The 17,669-nt window shown below is 34.6% G+C and overlaps 2 protein-coding genes across 2 annotated transcripts in view; both read right to left on the bottom strand.

Annotated features, from left to right (window-relative positions):
- Nucleotides 1-1,991: 1,991 nt before the first annotated feature.
- LOC109215189 (mitochondrial import inner membrane translocase subunit TIM10-like) lies at nucleotides 1,992-8,264 on the bottom strand. The gene is made up of 6 exons (XM_019379204.1): nucleotides 8,121-8,264; nucleotides 8,001-8,038; nucleotides 7,840-7,892; nucleotides 6,896-6,934; nucleotides 6,714-6,783; nucleotides 1,992-2,354 (listed from the first exon to the last, which is right to left on the bottom strand). Exons 2-6 carry the CDS (start codon nucleotides 8,031-8,033, stop codon nucleotides 2,307-2,309), a joined length of 243 nt encoding a protein of 80 aa, XP_019234749.1. The 5' UTR covers nucleotides 8,034-8,038; nucleotides 8,121-8,264; the 3' UTR covers nucleotides 1,992-2,306.
- A 7,966-nt stretch (nucleotides 8,265-16,230) lies between these two features.
- LOC109215190 overlaps nucleotides 16,231-17,669 on the bottom strand; it is a 4,937-nt gene continuing 3,498 nt past the window's right edge. Inside the window, exon 2 of the mRNA XM_019379205.1 lies at nucleotides 16,231-16,763. Within this exon, the coding sequence (XP_019234750.1) occupies nucleotides 16,523-16,763 (241 nt within the window). The 3' untranslated portion in view covers nucleotides 16,231-16,522. The remainder of the gene's footprint in view (nucleotides 16,764-17,669) is intronic.

Genomic DNA, 17,669 nt, shown 5'->3' with positions numbered 1-17,669 from the left:
GCTTTAGTCAAGGAGCTGCAGATACCTTGCGGCACCTTTTTCTTTTTGTGTGTGTGTGTGGTTGGGGGTTGGGTTGGGGGGGGGGGGTTTAAAATACCAAATACAGAATAAAGGACATCTTGATGAGGGGCGGCCTTCCCTAAAACAGGTAAAGCAACTGCTTTAGGCCCCACATTTCTGGGGGGCCCATTTTTCGTTAGAGCTAATAGGCTATATATAAGTTTAAAAAAAGATATGTGAAGTGAAAATGTTTGATTTCTTTCTCTAACAAATATAAAGAAGAAGGATTTGCAATTGCTATGATTTCTGGCTTCTGCCAAGGAAATTGAATTTGAAATGAATATCGAATCTAAATTTCGTGAGGAACGTGTGATATATAGGAAGAAATAATTCGATGAGAATATTGATAATGAAATCTCAAGTTCTCTCGAAGAGTCCTTTAGAGTTGATTACATTTTAAACATAGTATTTACTTCAAAATAGATTCGAACAATTCAAAGCATATGAAAAAACTTTTGGTTTTCTATTTAGCGGTAAAAAATTAAGATTACTAGATGATGAAAATTTTAAAAAATATTGCCTTAATCTTGAATGTTCCTCAAAGGATTAATAATCAATTTGATATTGATGGTTTAGATTTATTTTCTGAATTAAAAGTATTAAGAAAATAGTACAATTAGAAGGTAACAGTTTAATTGATATGCTCAATCAAATAAAAAGATTTTTTTCTTTTCAAAATGCCTGCATTGCTTATAAAATAATGTTAATAACTCATGTTGTTGTTGCTTCAGTGAAAAGAAGTTTTTCGAAATTAATATTGATAAATCTTACCTAATATCACCAATGTATCAAGAGAGGTTAAATGGATTAGTTATATTGTCAATTGAGAATAATTACAAAAAAACTAGTAAAAATAGCACGGTCTAGCCAGTTTTCGGCCTGGTCATTCAAAAATAGCCAGCGTTTACCAAGTCAATGAAAAATAGCCACTATTTTGCTGCAACATAGACCGGTCCAGCATAATATACTAGAGTTCGGTGCACCTGTGTTTGAACTTCCAGCATATTATGCTGGAACTCCAACACACGGAAAGTTCCAGCATAATATACTGGAGATTCGAGCACTTGTGCATGAATTTCCAGCATATTATACTGGACCGATATACTTGCTGGAACTCCAGTATTTATGCTGGAGTTCTAGTGTACTTATGCTGGAACTCCATCATATTATGCTGGAGTTCCAGCATACTTATCCTGAAACTCCAGTATAGTATGCTGGAGTTCAAGTATACTTATGTGTGAAGATAAAGATCAAAGGAGAAGACTAGCAAGAGAAATCTTGTGTGAAGATAAAGAATCTGCGTTGTAGCCAAGAATGACTTGCCCAAACTCATATTGTGGATATATTTTAAAACGCGAGCTATTAGTTCTAGAGTATGTGCTTTGGGCAGTTGTCCGCGGTTACGACACATGTTCTTTTTCTTGTCATGCAAGTCCTTCTCTTAAGTGAAAGAGGCAAAACTTTATGTTCTCCCCATGCACTTATCTACTAATATATTTTATAAGTGTAGATTTGCTAATTTCCCATTGATGGCACAAATCACAACTTAAGATTTCTCAAACTCCCAGAATATTAGAATGCCCCCTGTGACACATGAATCTTCAACATTCACTATCAAATAAGTATATAAACTTTAGTTATATGGAACTTTTACTGGTATTCACATATCCGTATCAAATGGATGGATACAGTATGCGTGTGGGTATTTTTCGCTAAATCAACGAAAAGCTGGATGTATCAATACTGGATACACCTCATCAGATACGTACCTGTGAACATGTTCGTGTAAAAAAAGCTTATTATAAACACATTCTCACAACTCCCACACCAAAGTGTTGTCTATTTTGAAGATCCCCACAAAACCACGTGAGACGCACTGCATACTATCGATTGAAGAGAACAATACAGAACTAAAATCAGATGAAATAGGGTGAACAAAAATTTACTAAACCATAGACATTGATATCTGCATCAAGTGAGATGCTCCAACATTCTGGCCAAAAGCTGTTAATAACAGTGAAATTGACTTATTGTAACCCAAAAATCATTAATAGAGTCATTAGACATTGCTTCAGATCATATTTCCTAACAAGGAGTAAGAAAGTTACACATTTCTAAATATATAGATAGTAAAACGTATTCGAGCTGTAACCACTCTTTAAGCAATAAAAACAAGCACAATCAATTTCTTCCTTCCTATCGCTGACAGATCATGCAAAAACCATTAGGTAGACAATGGAAAAATGTTACATCGGTCGAGTGTTCCCAAGAAGCTGCCCCACTAGGTTAGTCACCTGCAGAAAAAGATTAAAATGGTGTGCTTAGTTATTGTTGGATCTTGAAGAGAAAAGAAGCATAACCTCAACTAATTAACTTGAAGTTTCAGGAGCATAGATACCAACCAATATTAAGTTCTAATGCAACTACCACAAACTTCGGGCACTGTCTAAACGAGATACAAAAGATGTAATGAATATCAAAGATTATCGCCACCTCACGTTCACTAAAATCTCGGGTGAAAAGGTTGGGCAGCATTACAAACAGCAGTACATATACGGGAGTAGTGTTGGCAAATGGGCGGGTCAGATTGGATGTGGGCAGGTTGCAAAGGGGTTAACCAACACCGGATAAAATACGACTCACCCATATTTAATAAGGATAAAAAATGGGTTCGATGACCGATAATAGAGTATCCATATTATCCATAACTTGTAGAATATTGTTTTTTGGGGAGAATTCCTAGCTTCAATATCTGTTACAATTGTGTTCTTCCCTACAGCATGCGACCAATGTGGAAGGTTATCAACTAAAGAAAATGTCAAAGCAGTTAACAAATCATTGAAAGTCATGCTTATAACACAGGTAATAAGACCCATGAGTCCCAAATAGTAAAAAACTAAAATTGGAGCACAAAATTCAAATCTTCAGACATCATGATGGGATGAAAAATGAGGAAGAAATCAAAAAACTGAATGATGATAATATGCTCAAAGTAAATCTCAATGAATAACTTGGAAATCCCAACAAGACACTAACTGCCAAATTTTTGTATGAATTTAAGCTCAAAATTCAATATCAGAATTCAATATATTTGTAACTTTAAGTATATATTTGGTTAGATCAAAGCCAAAATGCATTTTGCCAAATGTTAAGTGTCTTTCATATATATACGTCATATAATTGAAAAACATTCCATATAACAGTTTAGGGCTAGTATTTATTTAAGGATACAAGATCCATCTCAATTGTATCTTTTGCAAATCTCCAACAAGGAGCACGATGAGAACCGAGAGCAATTTCAATAATTTTCTAGGTGTTTTAGTACTTCAAAGTTGAGAAGGCATTATTCTGTTCCAACCGACTAGATCAATGACATATTGCGTGATGAAAACATGAGTGATAGCAATCGTGCTATATGTATTATGATGCGGATTAGGCTGGGAATGTCATCGATAGAGTCTCAACTGTTATCTTCTGTTTTTTTTTTGCCATAATCCTGTTAGTCGTTCCTCCAAGAACAAAACACATAACTGGCTCCTCTTACAAAACTGAACATTGAGCTGTTGCAAGTGCATTGGTGAAATGACCTGGGTAAAGAACCTTTTAGCAGAGTGCAACTCAACTTCACAAAGTTCCAACTATTTAGCAAAATCTTAGTACTTAATTGGTTGGCTACCTGAACTTCTACCTTGTTGGTCGAGGTTCATTTTCCCTTCCCCTCACCCGATAATTAAGAAAAAAAGTTCCAACTATTTACTGTGATAATATGGCGCCACATACTTGTGTGAAAATCTTGTCTTCCAAAGTCAAGCGTAACACATTGAAGTGGATTTCTTTATGTTCTAAAGCAATCATAGCATAAACAAGTTCAAGTTGAACACATGTTGCAGATCAACTAGCTGACACTCTCACAAAGGCTCTTCCTAAACCATCTTTTGACAGCATCAAGTTAAGTTTTGTTGCACACTACTTACCTTGGGGGGGGGGGGGGGGGGGGGGAATATTAGCACACATGTTACTGTTTGACCTTTTCCTTAGTAGTTTCTTAGGATTGTTTCTTTTATTGTTAGGTTGTTTAAGTTGTTCATTCATGGTTTAGCTTCTAATCAGACTCCTTTGTTGAAGGAGTTAGTTTAGGAAGTTTGTTTATTCTTCTTGTCATCAAGAGTTGTCATCTGATCAATAAAGATCAATGATTTCATCCACCTTTACTTTGACGTTCATAATTTGTAACCAATAACCGGTGAGCCGGGGCCTACAGGGGGTAAGCAAAGGTGCATGAACAAGTGTATATACCCTGATGTATCCCGCATGAACTGCAAAACAGTGCATATTTTTCTCCTGTCTAACCCGTTCATTCCCTTCAGAAATTATAAAGATGTCAAAATCCACATTTAATCCACTTTTAGTAGTGGGAGCCATTTGTTCTATTCTACTCCCTCCGTTCCAATTTAGATGATGTAGTTTGAGTTGGCACAAAGTTTAAGAGAAAAAAAAAGAATGATTTTTGAAATATGTGGTCCTAAAAGTTTAAGAGGCAAAAGCTTTGTGAAGCCATAACATTCGTATGGCTATAAAAGCTTCTCATTAAGGATAAAGTGAGTAAAACGAAAAGTTGAAAGTTAAATTGTTTACAAATATAGATTTGTGTCATTCTTTTTGGGACAGACTAACAAGGAAAGTAGCCATTTAAATTGAAACAGAGGGAGTAGTAATTTGGTCGAGATATACCTTTTTAGTACTGACATGTGAAATGGAGAAAAAGAACTTTAAAAAACCTATCATGATTAAACCAAAGAAATCTTCCTAAAGCAGCATCATTTGTCAATAGAAAAGATTACTCATCTCTTCAGAGTTTATAACTACTCAAGCTGTCCAGGAAAGGTTGACCAATTTGCATTAGACAGACTAGTGTTTAGAAAAGTGGCCCCTTACAGAGCGAAGCCATGTGAAGAAAGTAGATGCTTCAGTCATTCAAAGTGTAGCAGGTAAACAAAGTCCAAGAAGCGCGAAGCGCAATCGAAGTGAAAAGAGCATGCATTTAAGGGGAAAAATTAGTTTAATGGGTCGAATTTAGGCGAAGGGGTCAATTTCTCCTTTTATGAAACATACTAACATCTAGGTTTTTTCAGCCTTTTCGTCAAAGCTTCTTCAAGGTATAAGTTCTTTTCTTCTTTTGCGATGTCTGAAGCGTGGGATATACTACTTATCAAAAAAAAAAAGCCCGTGGGGATATACAGCCCAAAACTTTTTTCTTCTTCGGTTCTTCTTCTGTGATGTCTGAACCGTGGGGATATGCTGCCCAAAGGTACTTTAATTCAAATTGATAATCTGAAAATTTTGGGGCAGCATATCCCACGATCACATTACAGAAGAAGAAGAACCAAAGAAAAACAGAATGGACATCATATCCCCATGGTTCAGACATCACGAAAGAAAAAGAAGATTAGAAGAAGAATAAGAAGGAGAAGAAAAAAATTGGGTAGCATATCCCCACCCTTAAGAAATCACAGAAGAAAGAAGAAAAGAAATCAAATCATACCTAGAAGAACCCTCAATAAGCTTGAAGAAGAAATGGAGAAGGGACTGAAAAAAACCTAGCTGTGAAGTTTGTTTCAGTAAAAGAACTTGACCCCTTTGTTGTTTGCCTTAAATTCAACCCATTAAATTGATTTTTCCCCTAAAGCGCATGCTCCCCTCGCTTCTCGCTTCGACTGCACTTCTAAGACAGAAGTGTTTGCTTTTGTTTACCTACTAGGCGCCTGTCTGCTCGCTGAAGCAGTCACTTTTCGAAACACCGGTTTGATCATGCACTTTCTTGTCATAGACGGTATGTCCAGGTTGGACAATAGCCTATTTGGCCAGCCTTCTAAAATCAGCTTATTTTGAAAAGTGCTTTTTGAAAAGCACTTTTCAAAAAAGTACTTTCGCTGAGAAGCAGTTTGTGTTTGGTTAATCAATTTGAAAAGTACTTTTGAACAACAATTAGTATTTGGCCAAACTTTTAAAAAGTGCTTCTAAATGTATTTTCTAAAAAACACTTTTAAAAAAAGAGATTTTGGGAGAAGCTACTTTTTTCTGCTTCTACTCAAAGCACTTTTTTTCCTTCCAAAAGCTTGACCAAACACCTCAACTTTGGAAAAAAGTACTTTTGACCTTGGACAAGCTTGGCCAAATAGGCTACTAGTCTAGATGGTGAAAAAAGTGTTTTTTTTTCCGCCAAAAATACTTTTTTTTAGCCAAAAGTGCTTTTTTCCTTCAAAAGCTTGGGGAAAAAAGCATTTTTGGCTAAAAAAAGCACTCTTGGCAACAAAAAAAAAACTTGGCCAAACAAGCTATAAGTTGGGCCTTACAGAAACTCTAGTTCAGAGAACTCCTAATTTGCCTTAAAAAGAAAATGTATTTAGTTTTAGGTGAAATGGATATGCATAGAGCTCTAGTTGATTAAATCATATATCACGCACGCATGTTACATGAAAAACAAACATTACGCAGTACAAACTCAGACTACCGAAATTTCCACTCTAAAACATAAACAAGTGCATATAAGCATGTTATGTGAAACCATACACACAAAACCAATGTGTATTTATTACGTGGTATCAGGTCAGCTTCAAGCTTTATTGAGGTAACAAAGCACATCCATTGTTTACCTGCCAGTACTTTGAAACACATTTGTCAATACAACTGTTTTCACCCATGTTCAACTCCGAGTCCTTGTACCTGAAAAGCCATTCACAATGGAATGTCAGCCACGAAACCAAGTCCTGAGAAAGTAATGCACAAAACTCATATTAGGCCAGAAGGATAAAGGAGAATGAGTAGAGTAACATACTTGTTCTCCACGCATTTGTTGAAACATGTATGCGTAAGCCTGAATTATAGTTTTAAAATGAAAAGAGAGCAGGTAAGAAATTAAAGAAGTAGGTAGGATGAGAAATGCAACTAGAGTCCAGCAAGTTAAAACCAAAACAAGACAACAGCTAACTCTACCTTCATGCAGAGTAACAAAAATAACTTCCAAACATCATATTAAGTGCTTTGTAGCATGTCTTATACATTAGCATTTGTCGTGTTCCCACAGCACCTCTCGAGGGACTAGATCGGGGCATGTTTACACACTTAAAGACCTAAAATAAACAAAGAAAGGTGTCCATTCCATGACAGTGCTTTCATATGAAGCGGTTTACAGAATTCGACAGAATTCGAATCTTGCACCATCCTCAACAAAATATTTTTGTGTGCTTGTCCCAAGAAAAAGAACTACTAGGTCATATGAGTAAGGGTGCACATAAAACTTATAAAATAAAGAAGCAGGAGTGTCATCTCTCTAACTAGTTTAAGGTGGTTTACACAAATCACATCAGGTTTTCCTCTCCAATTTTATTTTGGACTTTTTGGTGTCAAAAGGACAGATACCACCGATCCCCGCTCACAACCCAAATGTTAGTAGTGAAAAAATAGTATAACTAAGTATAGCATACAATCGTGCACCAATCATTTAGTTCATGTAAATTACAAGTGTGAAACTTCAATTCATCAACACCACACATTGACTAAACTTTTCTATTTGATCTTGTAAGTATCCGGGCCAGTTTGCACTATTTTGCCGGGTACCTACTGCCCCTCACTAGCACATGTACCTAGTAACTCTGCCTACTAGCAAATGGCAAAAAATCACCTAGTTCTTTTTTGACTCCTTGTACAATTTGCTAGTATCAGCAAAATTATGCAAATGGGTATACTTCAAAACATTCAAAAAAGCTAAGAGGTACATACTTGTTAAACATCTCCACTCTATACTCCATCTCTTTCTCTGCCATAGCAAATATCTGCTCTCACCCAAAAATTAAAAGAACCCAAGATTTAATAGATCCGAAATAGACACCCTTCAAGGTGGATACAAAAATAGTATAAAGTGAAAAGAAGAAAACTAAAACCTGTTCTTTTTCCATGTCGGAAGCAGCAGCCATTAGAACTGAAAAGAGTGAAGAAAGATTAGATACATGTAAAAATTAAAACCCAAAACCAAATAAGAACTTTATAAGATATTTGCATACCCTTTGTTTGTTTAAAGAAAGAAAATCTTGGAGTAAGTTGTTTCCTGCGGAGGAAACGTAAAACCTATGAAGCAGAGACGAAAGAATAAGAGGCGCAAGAACAGACTGTGAGGGTTTTGAGGTGTAAATAATGTTAATGTGATGTCCTTAACTTGTCTACCAATAGTACGAATGTTGCTATCTCGAGGAAATGACAAACCAGTCCCTTAAATTTGGGATTAGATTTACAGTAGTCCTTTAAATATACTTGTAAGCGGTTTTAGTCCGTTAAGTTTGATAAAATTGAGCACCTTTGATCTTCATCAAATATTTAACAAATACTGCCGGCTAGATTTAATAGGAACTAAGAAAAAAGGATTTAACTAGAAATACTAGGACAAATTGCAAAATAACAAGCTGCACAAAATAATAGAATATACCAAAAATAATAAAAAATACACTTCAAGAAACTGCACTACACGAGAAATATATCAAAATAGCAAAAAATATAAAAATTAGACCTCCAATTTTCTCTTCTATGTTAAATCTTTTTTACACCATTTTTGTTAAATCTAATAGCCATAATTTGTTAAAAATTTGAGTAAAATCAAATATGCTCACTTATGGCAAACTTAAGAGACCAAAATTGCTCAGAGTATATTTAAGGAACTATGTTAAATCTACTCCTAAACTTAATGGACCAATTTTGTCATTTTCTTAAAGCTTTTTGTCCCAAAAGAATAATAATATCTAAAAATTAAGTTTTTTAATGTAAAATTTTACTTGTATTGTTCTCTTAAAAAATGTAAGATATTTCAAAAATAAAAATTGATCTGCGAATTAGATGTAATAACCACATCATCTTTTTAGGACGGAAGAAGTATCTCATTTTTACTAAATTTTCATTGAAGTTTACACTGTTTCATAATTTATACCTTATACGGTTCATGTTTTGAGCACGTCTCCAAACGGAATTGGACAATGAAGCAAGATATTATCCTGTTTGGCCAAGCTTCTTCAAATCCAAAAGTACTTTTTTTTTATAAATGTGCTTTTTTTTTAAAGTTGAAGTGTTTGGCCAAGCTTTTAGAAGAAAAAGAGTGTTTGAGCAGAAACAGAAGCAGTTTTGGAGAAGCAGAAAAAAGTAGCTTCTTTCCAAAAATATTTTCTTTAAAAGCACCTTTGAGAAAAATACACTTAGAAGAAGTTTTAAAAAGCTTGACCAAACACTAATTGCTGCTCAGAAGTGTTTTTTAAATTAATTAGCCAAACAGAAACCGATTCACACCAAAAGTACTTTTGAGAAAAAAACACTTCTCAAAATAAGTCGATTTTTGCTAATCTCAGGTGTGGCGCCTTCACATTATCAATCTTGAAGACTACTGAGGCAGTGCACAACCTCAGTTTGTCAACACCGACAACTTTGGTCAACATGTCTGATGGCTTCTTCGATCCTGGTATCTTCTGTAGGGAAAGAGTTCCTTCACTTATCAACTCTCGGATATGATGATACCTCAGCTGGATATGCTTCGATCTTGCATGAAACACTGGATTCTTAGCAAGATGAATTGCACTCTGGCTATCGGTGAAAAGCTCACAATTATCCTGCTCTTTACCTAGCTCTTTAAGAAAATTCTTGAGCCAAATCATCTCCTTTCTAGCTTCTGATGTTGCCATGTACTCTGCTTCTATGGTAGATAGAGCAACACTTTTCTGAAGTCTGGACATCTAGCTAACAGCAGTACCGCCTGAGGTGAATACATAGCATATGGTACTTTTTCGACTATCCAGATCGCCGCCTAAATTTACATCAGTAAAACCTTCTAAGATAATATTACTCTTTTTAAAATAAAGTTTCATACCTAAGGTGCCTTTGAGATAACGCAATATCCATTTTACACTTTCCCAATGTTCCTTTCCTGGATTTGACATGTATCTACTGACTACTTCAACTGCATGGGCTATGTCAGGTCTAGTACAAACCATAGCATACATCAAACTTCCTACTGCTGAGGCATATGGAACTTTGGACATGTACTTCCTTTCTTCATCTGTCTTTGGTGATTGGTCCTTTAACAGATTAAGATGGTTTCCGACTGGAGTGCTTCTGATCTTTGCATCATGAGGACTGAACCTGCTTAGTACCTTTTGTATGTACTTTTCTTGAGACGACTTTAAGGTCATTCATACCTGCTTCTGCTAATCCCCATCCAAGCATTTGCTTAGCTGGTCCTAAATCTTTCATTTCAAACTCCTCCGCTAATTGTTGCTTAACCCTGTTGATCTCCTTTATGCTAGATCCTGCACTTAGCATATCATCAATGTACAACAGTAAAATGATACAAGATTCGTCAAGATTTTTGATATAACAGCAATAGTTCATCTCAACATCGTGTGAAACCATTGTTATGCATGAATCCATCAAAATTCTTGTACCATTGCCGAAGAGATTGTTTCAAACCGTACAAACCCTTCTTCAACTTACACGCAAGGTTTTCTTTACCAGAAACTTGGAGACCTTCAAGTTGATTCATGTAGAATTCTTCTTCAAGGTCACCATGCAAGAAAGCAATTTTAACATCTAGTGCTCCAAATGCAAATTTTCTGTAGCTACGATACTTATTACCAACCTGCTAGTAGTTAATTTGACTATAGGAGAGAAGATCTCGATGTAGTCAATTCCTTCATTCTGCTGAAATAATTTTACTACTAATCGTGCTTTGTATCTCTTCTTTCCATCATGCTCTTTCTTGACCATGCACACCCACTTGTTTTGCAATACCTTCTTTCCTTTTGGTAACTCTGTAAGTATCCATGTCTTATTCTTTTGAAGAGAATTCATGTCTTCTTTCATGGCTAGCTTCTACTTATTAGAGTTTATCACCCGCATTGCTTCAACAAAATGCTATGGTTCTCTAGCATCAATCAGAAATAAATAGCGGAGAGATGAAGTTAACCTATCTAGAGCATTCGTGACTCTTTTAGATCTCCTTAATATATGTTCAGGAGTAACTAATCCCGAATTTAATTCAAATTCTGACTTCATATTTGATTCTGCATCTGATTCTATCTCTTGTTCTTGTTCTGGTTCTGATTTTGATATAAATTCAGCTTCTGGTTCTGCATCTTTAATTTCAGAATCAGTTATAATCCCTCTAGACACTCCAGTTTCTGAGATTTCTTTTAACTCAACTGTTTTGGATATCTGTATGCTAGTGCTGGTTGGTTCTACTCCAAGTTTGTCCTTGTACTTCACATTTTCATTGAATGTGACCTAAGATCTTTCTATTCTGATCTCCCAAAACCGATAACCAAAATTATCATCATCATAGCCAATAAAGAAATATTTCTTGGCTTTAGGATCAAGCTTATCTCTATCATTAGAGTTTACATGCACATAAACAACACAAAGATTTTCAGATGTGAGAGAGTTACCTCATTTCTTGTCCATACCTCCTCAGGAATTTCAAAATTCGTCGGTACAGAGGGTCCTCTATTTATGAGGTAAGCTGCCGTGTGAACAGCCTCGACCCAAAAATACTTCGGCAACCCATAATGTATTCTCATACTTCTGGCTCGTTCATTAAGGGTTTTGTTCATCCTCTCAGCAATGCCATTTTGTTCCGTTAATCCAAGGACTGTCTTGGTCATTCTGATCCCATTATCCGAGCAGAATGCTTTGAACTCTTAACTATCATACTCTCCGCATTGTTAGACTTCAGACATTTTAACTTTAGGCTTGTCTGATTTTCAACTTCAGCTTTTCATCTTTTTAAAGAGAAGAAACACATCAGATTTATTTTTCAAAAAATAAACCCATACCTTTCTCGTGAAATCATCGATGAAGGTGACTACCTCTCTTTTGTTTCTCGTAAATGCAATCTTCGCATAAATCTAATTCAACATGGTTGATGTTTGGCAACTTTTCCTTGGATGTCAGCAACTTCATTCCCTTTTTACTCATATTTTCGAGCATCCGGCCACAATGTTGTGTCACGACCAGGTCAACTACTGCTATTGTATCTCTCATTGTGGTTGCATACAGTGTTCCTTTCTTGAAGCCTCGTGCCACAACCAAATTTTCTTTGGTTATCTTTCACGATCCGTCACCGAATACTGTTGTGTATCCTTTATTGTCAATCTGATCCATGATATCAGATTTTTCTTGAGGCCAGAAACATGTCGGGCATTTCATAATATCCACAACGTGTCTTGTGAAGTCTTTATATGGACTTCACCTTTCCCGACAATATCTAAAGCTTCGTCGTCTACTAGATAAACCTTTCTGAATTTTCCAGTAATATAATTATGCAATAATTTTTTTCCTGAGGTAGAGTGGAAGGATGCACCTGAGTCCAGAATCATTCGGACAGGACTTTCTGCACAACAATTAGTGCATCACCGACTTGTTCAGCAATTTCATTTGCTAAATTATCATCCTTGTATTGATCGTTCTTCTTCTTCTTTGGCTCTCTACATTGGCTACTATTATAACCCTTTTTATCGCAATTCCAACAAGTAATGTCTTTGCGATTCTTGGATTACCCTCTTCTCCTTGACTTTGATTTGCAACGACCATGACTTTGTCCTCTTTGGCTGCTTCTCCCCTTGCTTTCAGTATTAAAAGCAGATCCCGAGGAATCACTTTATTCTCTCTGACGAATATCTTCGCTTAGAACCAAGTCTCTAATATAATCCAATTTAAGTTTGGTACTACCTGATGAACTGCTAACTGCAGTTACTGTTGTAGACCAACTTTCTGGTAGAGATGATAGTTGAATCAACGCCCTGACTTCGTCATCAAATGTTAACAGAACTCAACTGAGTTAATCTTACATTAAACTCATTGATATGCTCTATAACAGATCCGCCTTATGTCATCTTTAGGTTGAACAATCGACGTATCAAATAGACTTTATTTGAAGCAGATGGCTTCTCGTACATATTTGATAACGCCTTCATCAAGGCTGCAGTGGCTTCTCATTAATGATGTTAAATGCTACATTTCATGTTAGCGTCAAACGAATCACACTAAGAGCTTGGCAAATCTAATAGATCCCAATCCGCTTTGGCCATATTCTCTGGTTTTACCGAGTCAGAGGTAAGTGTAATTTTTTCTGGTACAAATAATCCTCTATTTTGTACTTTTTAGAATCCAAAATCTTTGCCATTGAACTTGTCAATCTTAACCTTCCCTTCTTCCGATGCCCTTTTTCACAATTTTTTTATATGAATAGTGCCTATGAATAGTAACCGCAAATACTAGTCGGTGTAAGAAAAAATGTCCCAACCGTATAAGGCAGACAATAATCATTATTGGTGAACAATACTATCACTATTAATGAATGGTACTTCACTATTGTGAATAGTATTAATATTGATGATCAATAGTGTCGCACTATTCTTGTGAATAGTACCTGCACCAATACCGTATTTTTCTACCAAAATTACATTGTTGTGCTCTGATACAAATTGTTAGGAAGCGTGTCCGGCTAATAGAAAGGAAAAAATATATTTAAAACAGAAAAATAATAAATTGCACAAGACAAGACAAGAATTACGTGGTTTGGCAATTTTTGCCTACTCCACGGTCACACAAAGAATAACTCTTTATTAATTGAAGAAAAAGAAAAGTTTAGGGATGAATTGCAACTGAGAAAGGATGCCTATTTATAGGAAGAGGAAGCAGTTGAAATCTTCAGCAAAATGTGAACATGCGGCAGGACAACACCGTGATTGTAAACCAATTTAATTCATTCATATTTTACAGTCTTTTCATTCTGACTTCCTTTCTTTCTTTGTCTTTTTTCACATATCTCTTTCTTCTCTTTTTATTTATTTCTTCCTTTGACTTTTCCACTTTTGTTTTGTCTTATCTTTGTTTTTTCTTTTACAAACAACAGAGTTTGCTCCCATCAGTAAAGTCCTTAAAGATTAAAAAAATATTTTGAACTGTAATAAAAAGGGACCAAAGTTACACTGTAGCTCAGAGAACACTGTTTAACATTTACTCTTTGGATAAACAAATCTGGGGAAAGAAAAAGAAAAGTGTGTCATTTGATAAGTTTAGACCCTGATTTACTAAGCCCATAATGTTTTACTTTTAAAATCTTGAATAATTTAGATGAAATCACTTTATAATTAAAATATGTCTCCAAAAGGATGAAATGACATTTACTTCTAGAAAAAGGTATATTGAAGAATATGGGAAACTAGCACAAAGTCTTAGGACCCGTTTGTCCATAAAAAAAATTCTTTTTTTGATTTTTTTTTCTTTCAAAAATGCGTTTGTCCAAAACAAATTGTAAGTTTTGAAAAATTTTTGAAAATAAATTTTTCAAATTTTTCAATTTTTTTCTCTCACAAAGCTGCAACATTTTTTCAAATGACATATATGTCCAATTATTATTACAAATTTCAAATACCAATTCTCAACTAAACTCTAATACTACTTTTTTTTTCAAAAATTACAATTTTTATGTCCAAGCGCCTACTTAAAACGTTGTGTACGAGAAATGAGGATTTACGATTGGATTGCAGGTTGAACTGCGTTAACTGTTTATAATAAAGTTTTAAATAAGTACTTTTAAAAGTCGGTTTGGTTTGATTTTTCAGTTGTCTTTTTACTTAAAACCAAAACCAAACCAAATTTGGTCGGCTTTTAAAATTTAAAACCAAAATTAAATGAAACCAAAATATTATCGTTTTTTTTTTTTGTGTCGATTTGATTCGGTTTTCGGGACACCCCTAGTTGCAATATATAAAAGCAAAAATATCCTCAGAAAAACCATGCATTGCCTACAAATTAAGTACAAGTGGATCTATCTATTCTGTGCATAGATAACTGTAAGAGTCCGTTTGGAAAGCCACCCTGTAATTGGAATTGGTGTAATTACACAGCCTAGTAATTATACAGTTGTGTAATTACGACGACATGTTTGTTTGTCATAGTGTAATTACAGTGTAATTACAAGTTTACTGTTTGGTTGCACATGTATAATTACACTGTTAGATTAAATTTTAAATTAAGTAATTATCAAAACTTACAAATTAATATAATAAATATATGCCAATAAATTTTTATAAGTATAAATAATATTATATTTGATATTTAAGAGTATAATTATAAATTATATTGTAAAAATAATTTATATATATATTTTAAAATAATAATATTTAGTTTAGATACTTGCAAAAACTAAAAATATACGTTTTGTAAGAATATCATGGAATTCACGATTGACAAAATAAATTAATATTTATAATATAGTGTCATAATATTATTCAAATATTTGGCAAAACTAATCTATCAATTCTAACAAAAAAAACATGCAATGTGAGCCAATACTACTAAAACAAGTAAATCGGAACCATGGATATAACACAATTTCAAAAATAAAAAAATAAAATAGTTAACATATGTCAAATTCCAACATAATAATAGTAAGTCCCACTGCAACTTAAGATTAAGAAACATAATAGTTTATAACAATATTCAACAACGGAATTCCACTTTTATTGCATCATTCATTATATGCCAAGTTATTAATGACTCATTATTTCTAATATTAGGAGGTGTAGTTTCAAACATAGAACAATAAAATAAATAAAAAATAAAATATAAGCAATTATGGAATCACAAGAAGTGAAGATAGATAAATAATGTACAAATAAAAATATATTTAAAATTTCAAAAGAAATTAAAAATTAAAAATAAAATTAAAAAAATTAAAATAATAGAAATAAAAAGTTATCAAGAAAATAAATTAAAATAAAAACAAAAAGAATGAAACTAAAAGGCAACCTTGTAATTACACAGTGTAATTACCACCAATTCACACCTCCTCTTGAGAATTGGAGAGTGTAATTACACCCCTCCAATTACACCCAATTCCATGCTGACAAAGTAATTACCTGGCCAAACAAACATGCCAAACTGTGTAATTACACCCAAATCCATTTCCAAGGTGGCTTTCCAAACAGGCTCTAAATGGAGCTCCAAGTTGGAATTCAATCTAAATCTTGAACTAGTTTTGCCAACTTCAGATTAATTTAAAAGTCCTCTTACTTGTTTGTCATTAACACCCCACTTCTCGAAAACCAAACAAGAACTGGGTATAAAGAAAATGCAGGAATCAACTACCTAAATTTGGATTAAAAGGGGTTCAGTTTAAATTTGGAACATAACAAACTAAAACAACTGCTGGCATTTTCATGAGATCAAAGGGCAATATAGTAAATAAATCGACGATGACACTCTTACAAATTGATTTCTAAATCTAGGTGCAGACAGATGAAATATTGCCCTGCAGGTAGATATATTGCCAAAGCTAGTCGTAAAAACGTGTTTTACCATCATAAGCCTTCATTTGCCTTTACTACCTTGGAATTTCATGGGGCACATGAACTTTTTACTATACTATCTATGATGGGATGTTAAAATGGAAGAGCCAAGAGATGACAAACGCGAATACCATACAAGCTAAGAGGAAATTCAAGAACCGATGGCCATTCAAACAAGTTCGAGTTTCTGAAGTGGCTGATGATACTGGTGCAGACGCTGCATTTGTAGCCAACGCATTGGATTCATTTGTTTGCTGTGCTGACTCAACATCATTTGGACCAACAACATTGCGCGCAATAGAACAGCATATTTCACAAGTCCTGAGAAAACAACTTCAAATGTTTAAAAAGAGCCAGAATATAACTAGTAGTATTACAAATTCAACAAAAAGGGGATATGCTTTTCAAAAGGAACCAGTAGAAGGATCGTAAAAATTGTTTGAACTACCACATAAGGGAACAAATGAAACCGAGCTGGAATATCTCAAACAACAAAAGTGATAATGATTCCAATATCATACAGAAGAATAAAGATGCAAGTACACAAATAAGGGCTATGCCCGAATTGAATAAATACCGAGCTATTCTGTCAGAAGACACCAATCTGTTAGAACATAAAAGAACTATTTGGAAATCTAGGACTGCGATAAGATAATGGTGTCCTGTACAAGTTTGTAGGACTTCTACGTTTTCAACTGGACATCTGTTCGCATAACTGAGATACATTTGCGTACTAACCTAGCTATTTTGGCAGGAGCAGAAGTTTAAGGCTTAAGCTATCATTTCTCATGATGGTGGAATTACCTATCAAGATCCTTGTGTGACTAAGTTTCCTTAGACTACTGAAAGTTGAGAGTTAGTACCTTCTGCCAAAAGACATAATCAACAATTATGTGGTTTACATGAACCGGTCAAAAAGTTGATCAGATAGATTACCGGGATGCATTTATCAGACAATTCATTTTGCCACTGAAAGAAAAAAACTATAACAAACAGTTCGAGAGTCAAATATTGATTAGTAATATGCAACCATACTGAGGAGGGGTGACAAGCAAAACAACACTATAAGAATAAAACAAATTAACCCTTATGAAAAAGAGTGACTATCGGTCATAAGAGAAGGCAATGGTGCTGTCACGTGGAATTGGATAGATCTCCAGAGATATTCTCTGTAACTTGATCTCTTCTTTTTGTTTTGGTTGGGTTTTTTTTTGGGGGGGGGGGGGG

This window comes from Nicotiana attenuata, unplaced genomic scaffold (assembly GCF_001879085.1).
Source record: "Nicotiana attenuata strain UT unplaced genomic scaffold, NIATTr2, whole genome shotgun sequence".
NCBI lineage: Eukaryota > Viridiplantae > Streptophyta > Magnoliopsida > Solanales > Solanaceae > Nicotiana > Nicotiana attenuata.
Note: the sequence above shows the minus strand (reverse complement) of the source record. Positions and strands in the feature narration are given on the sequence as shown.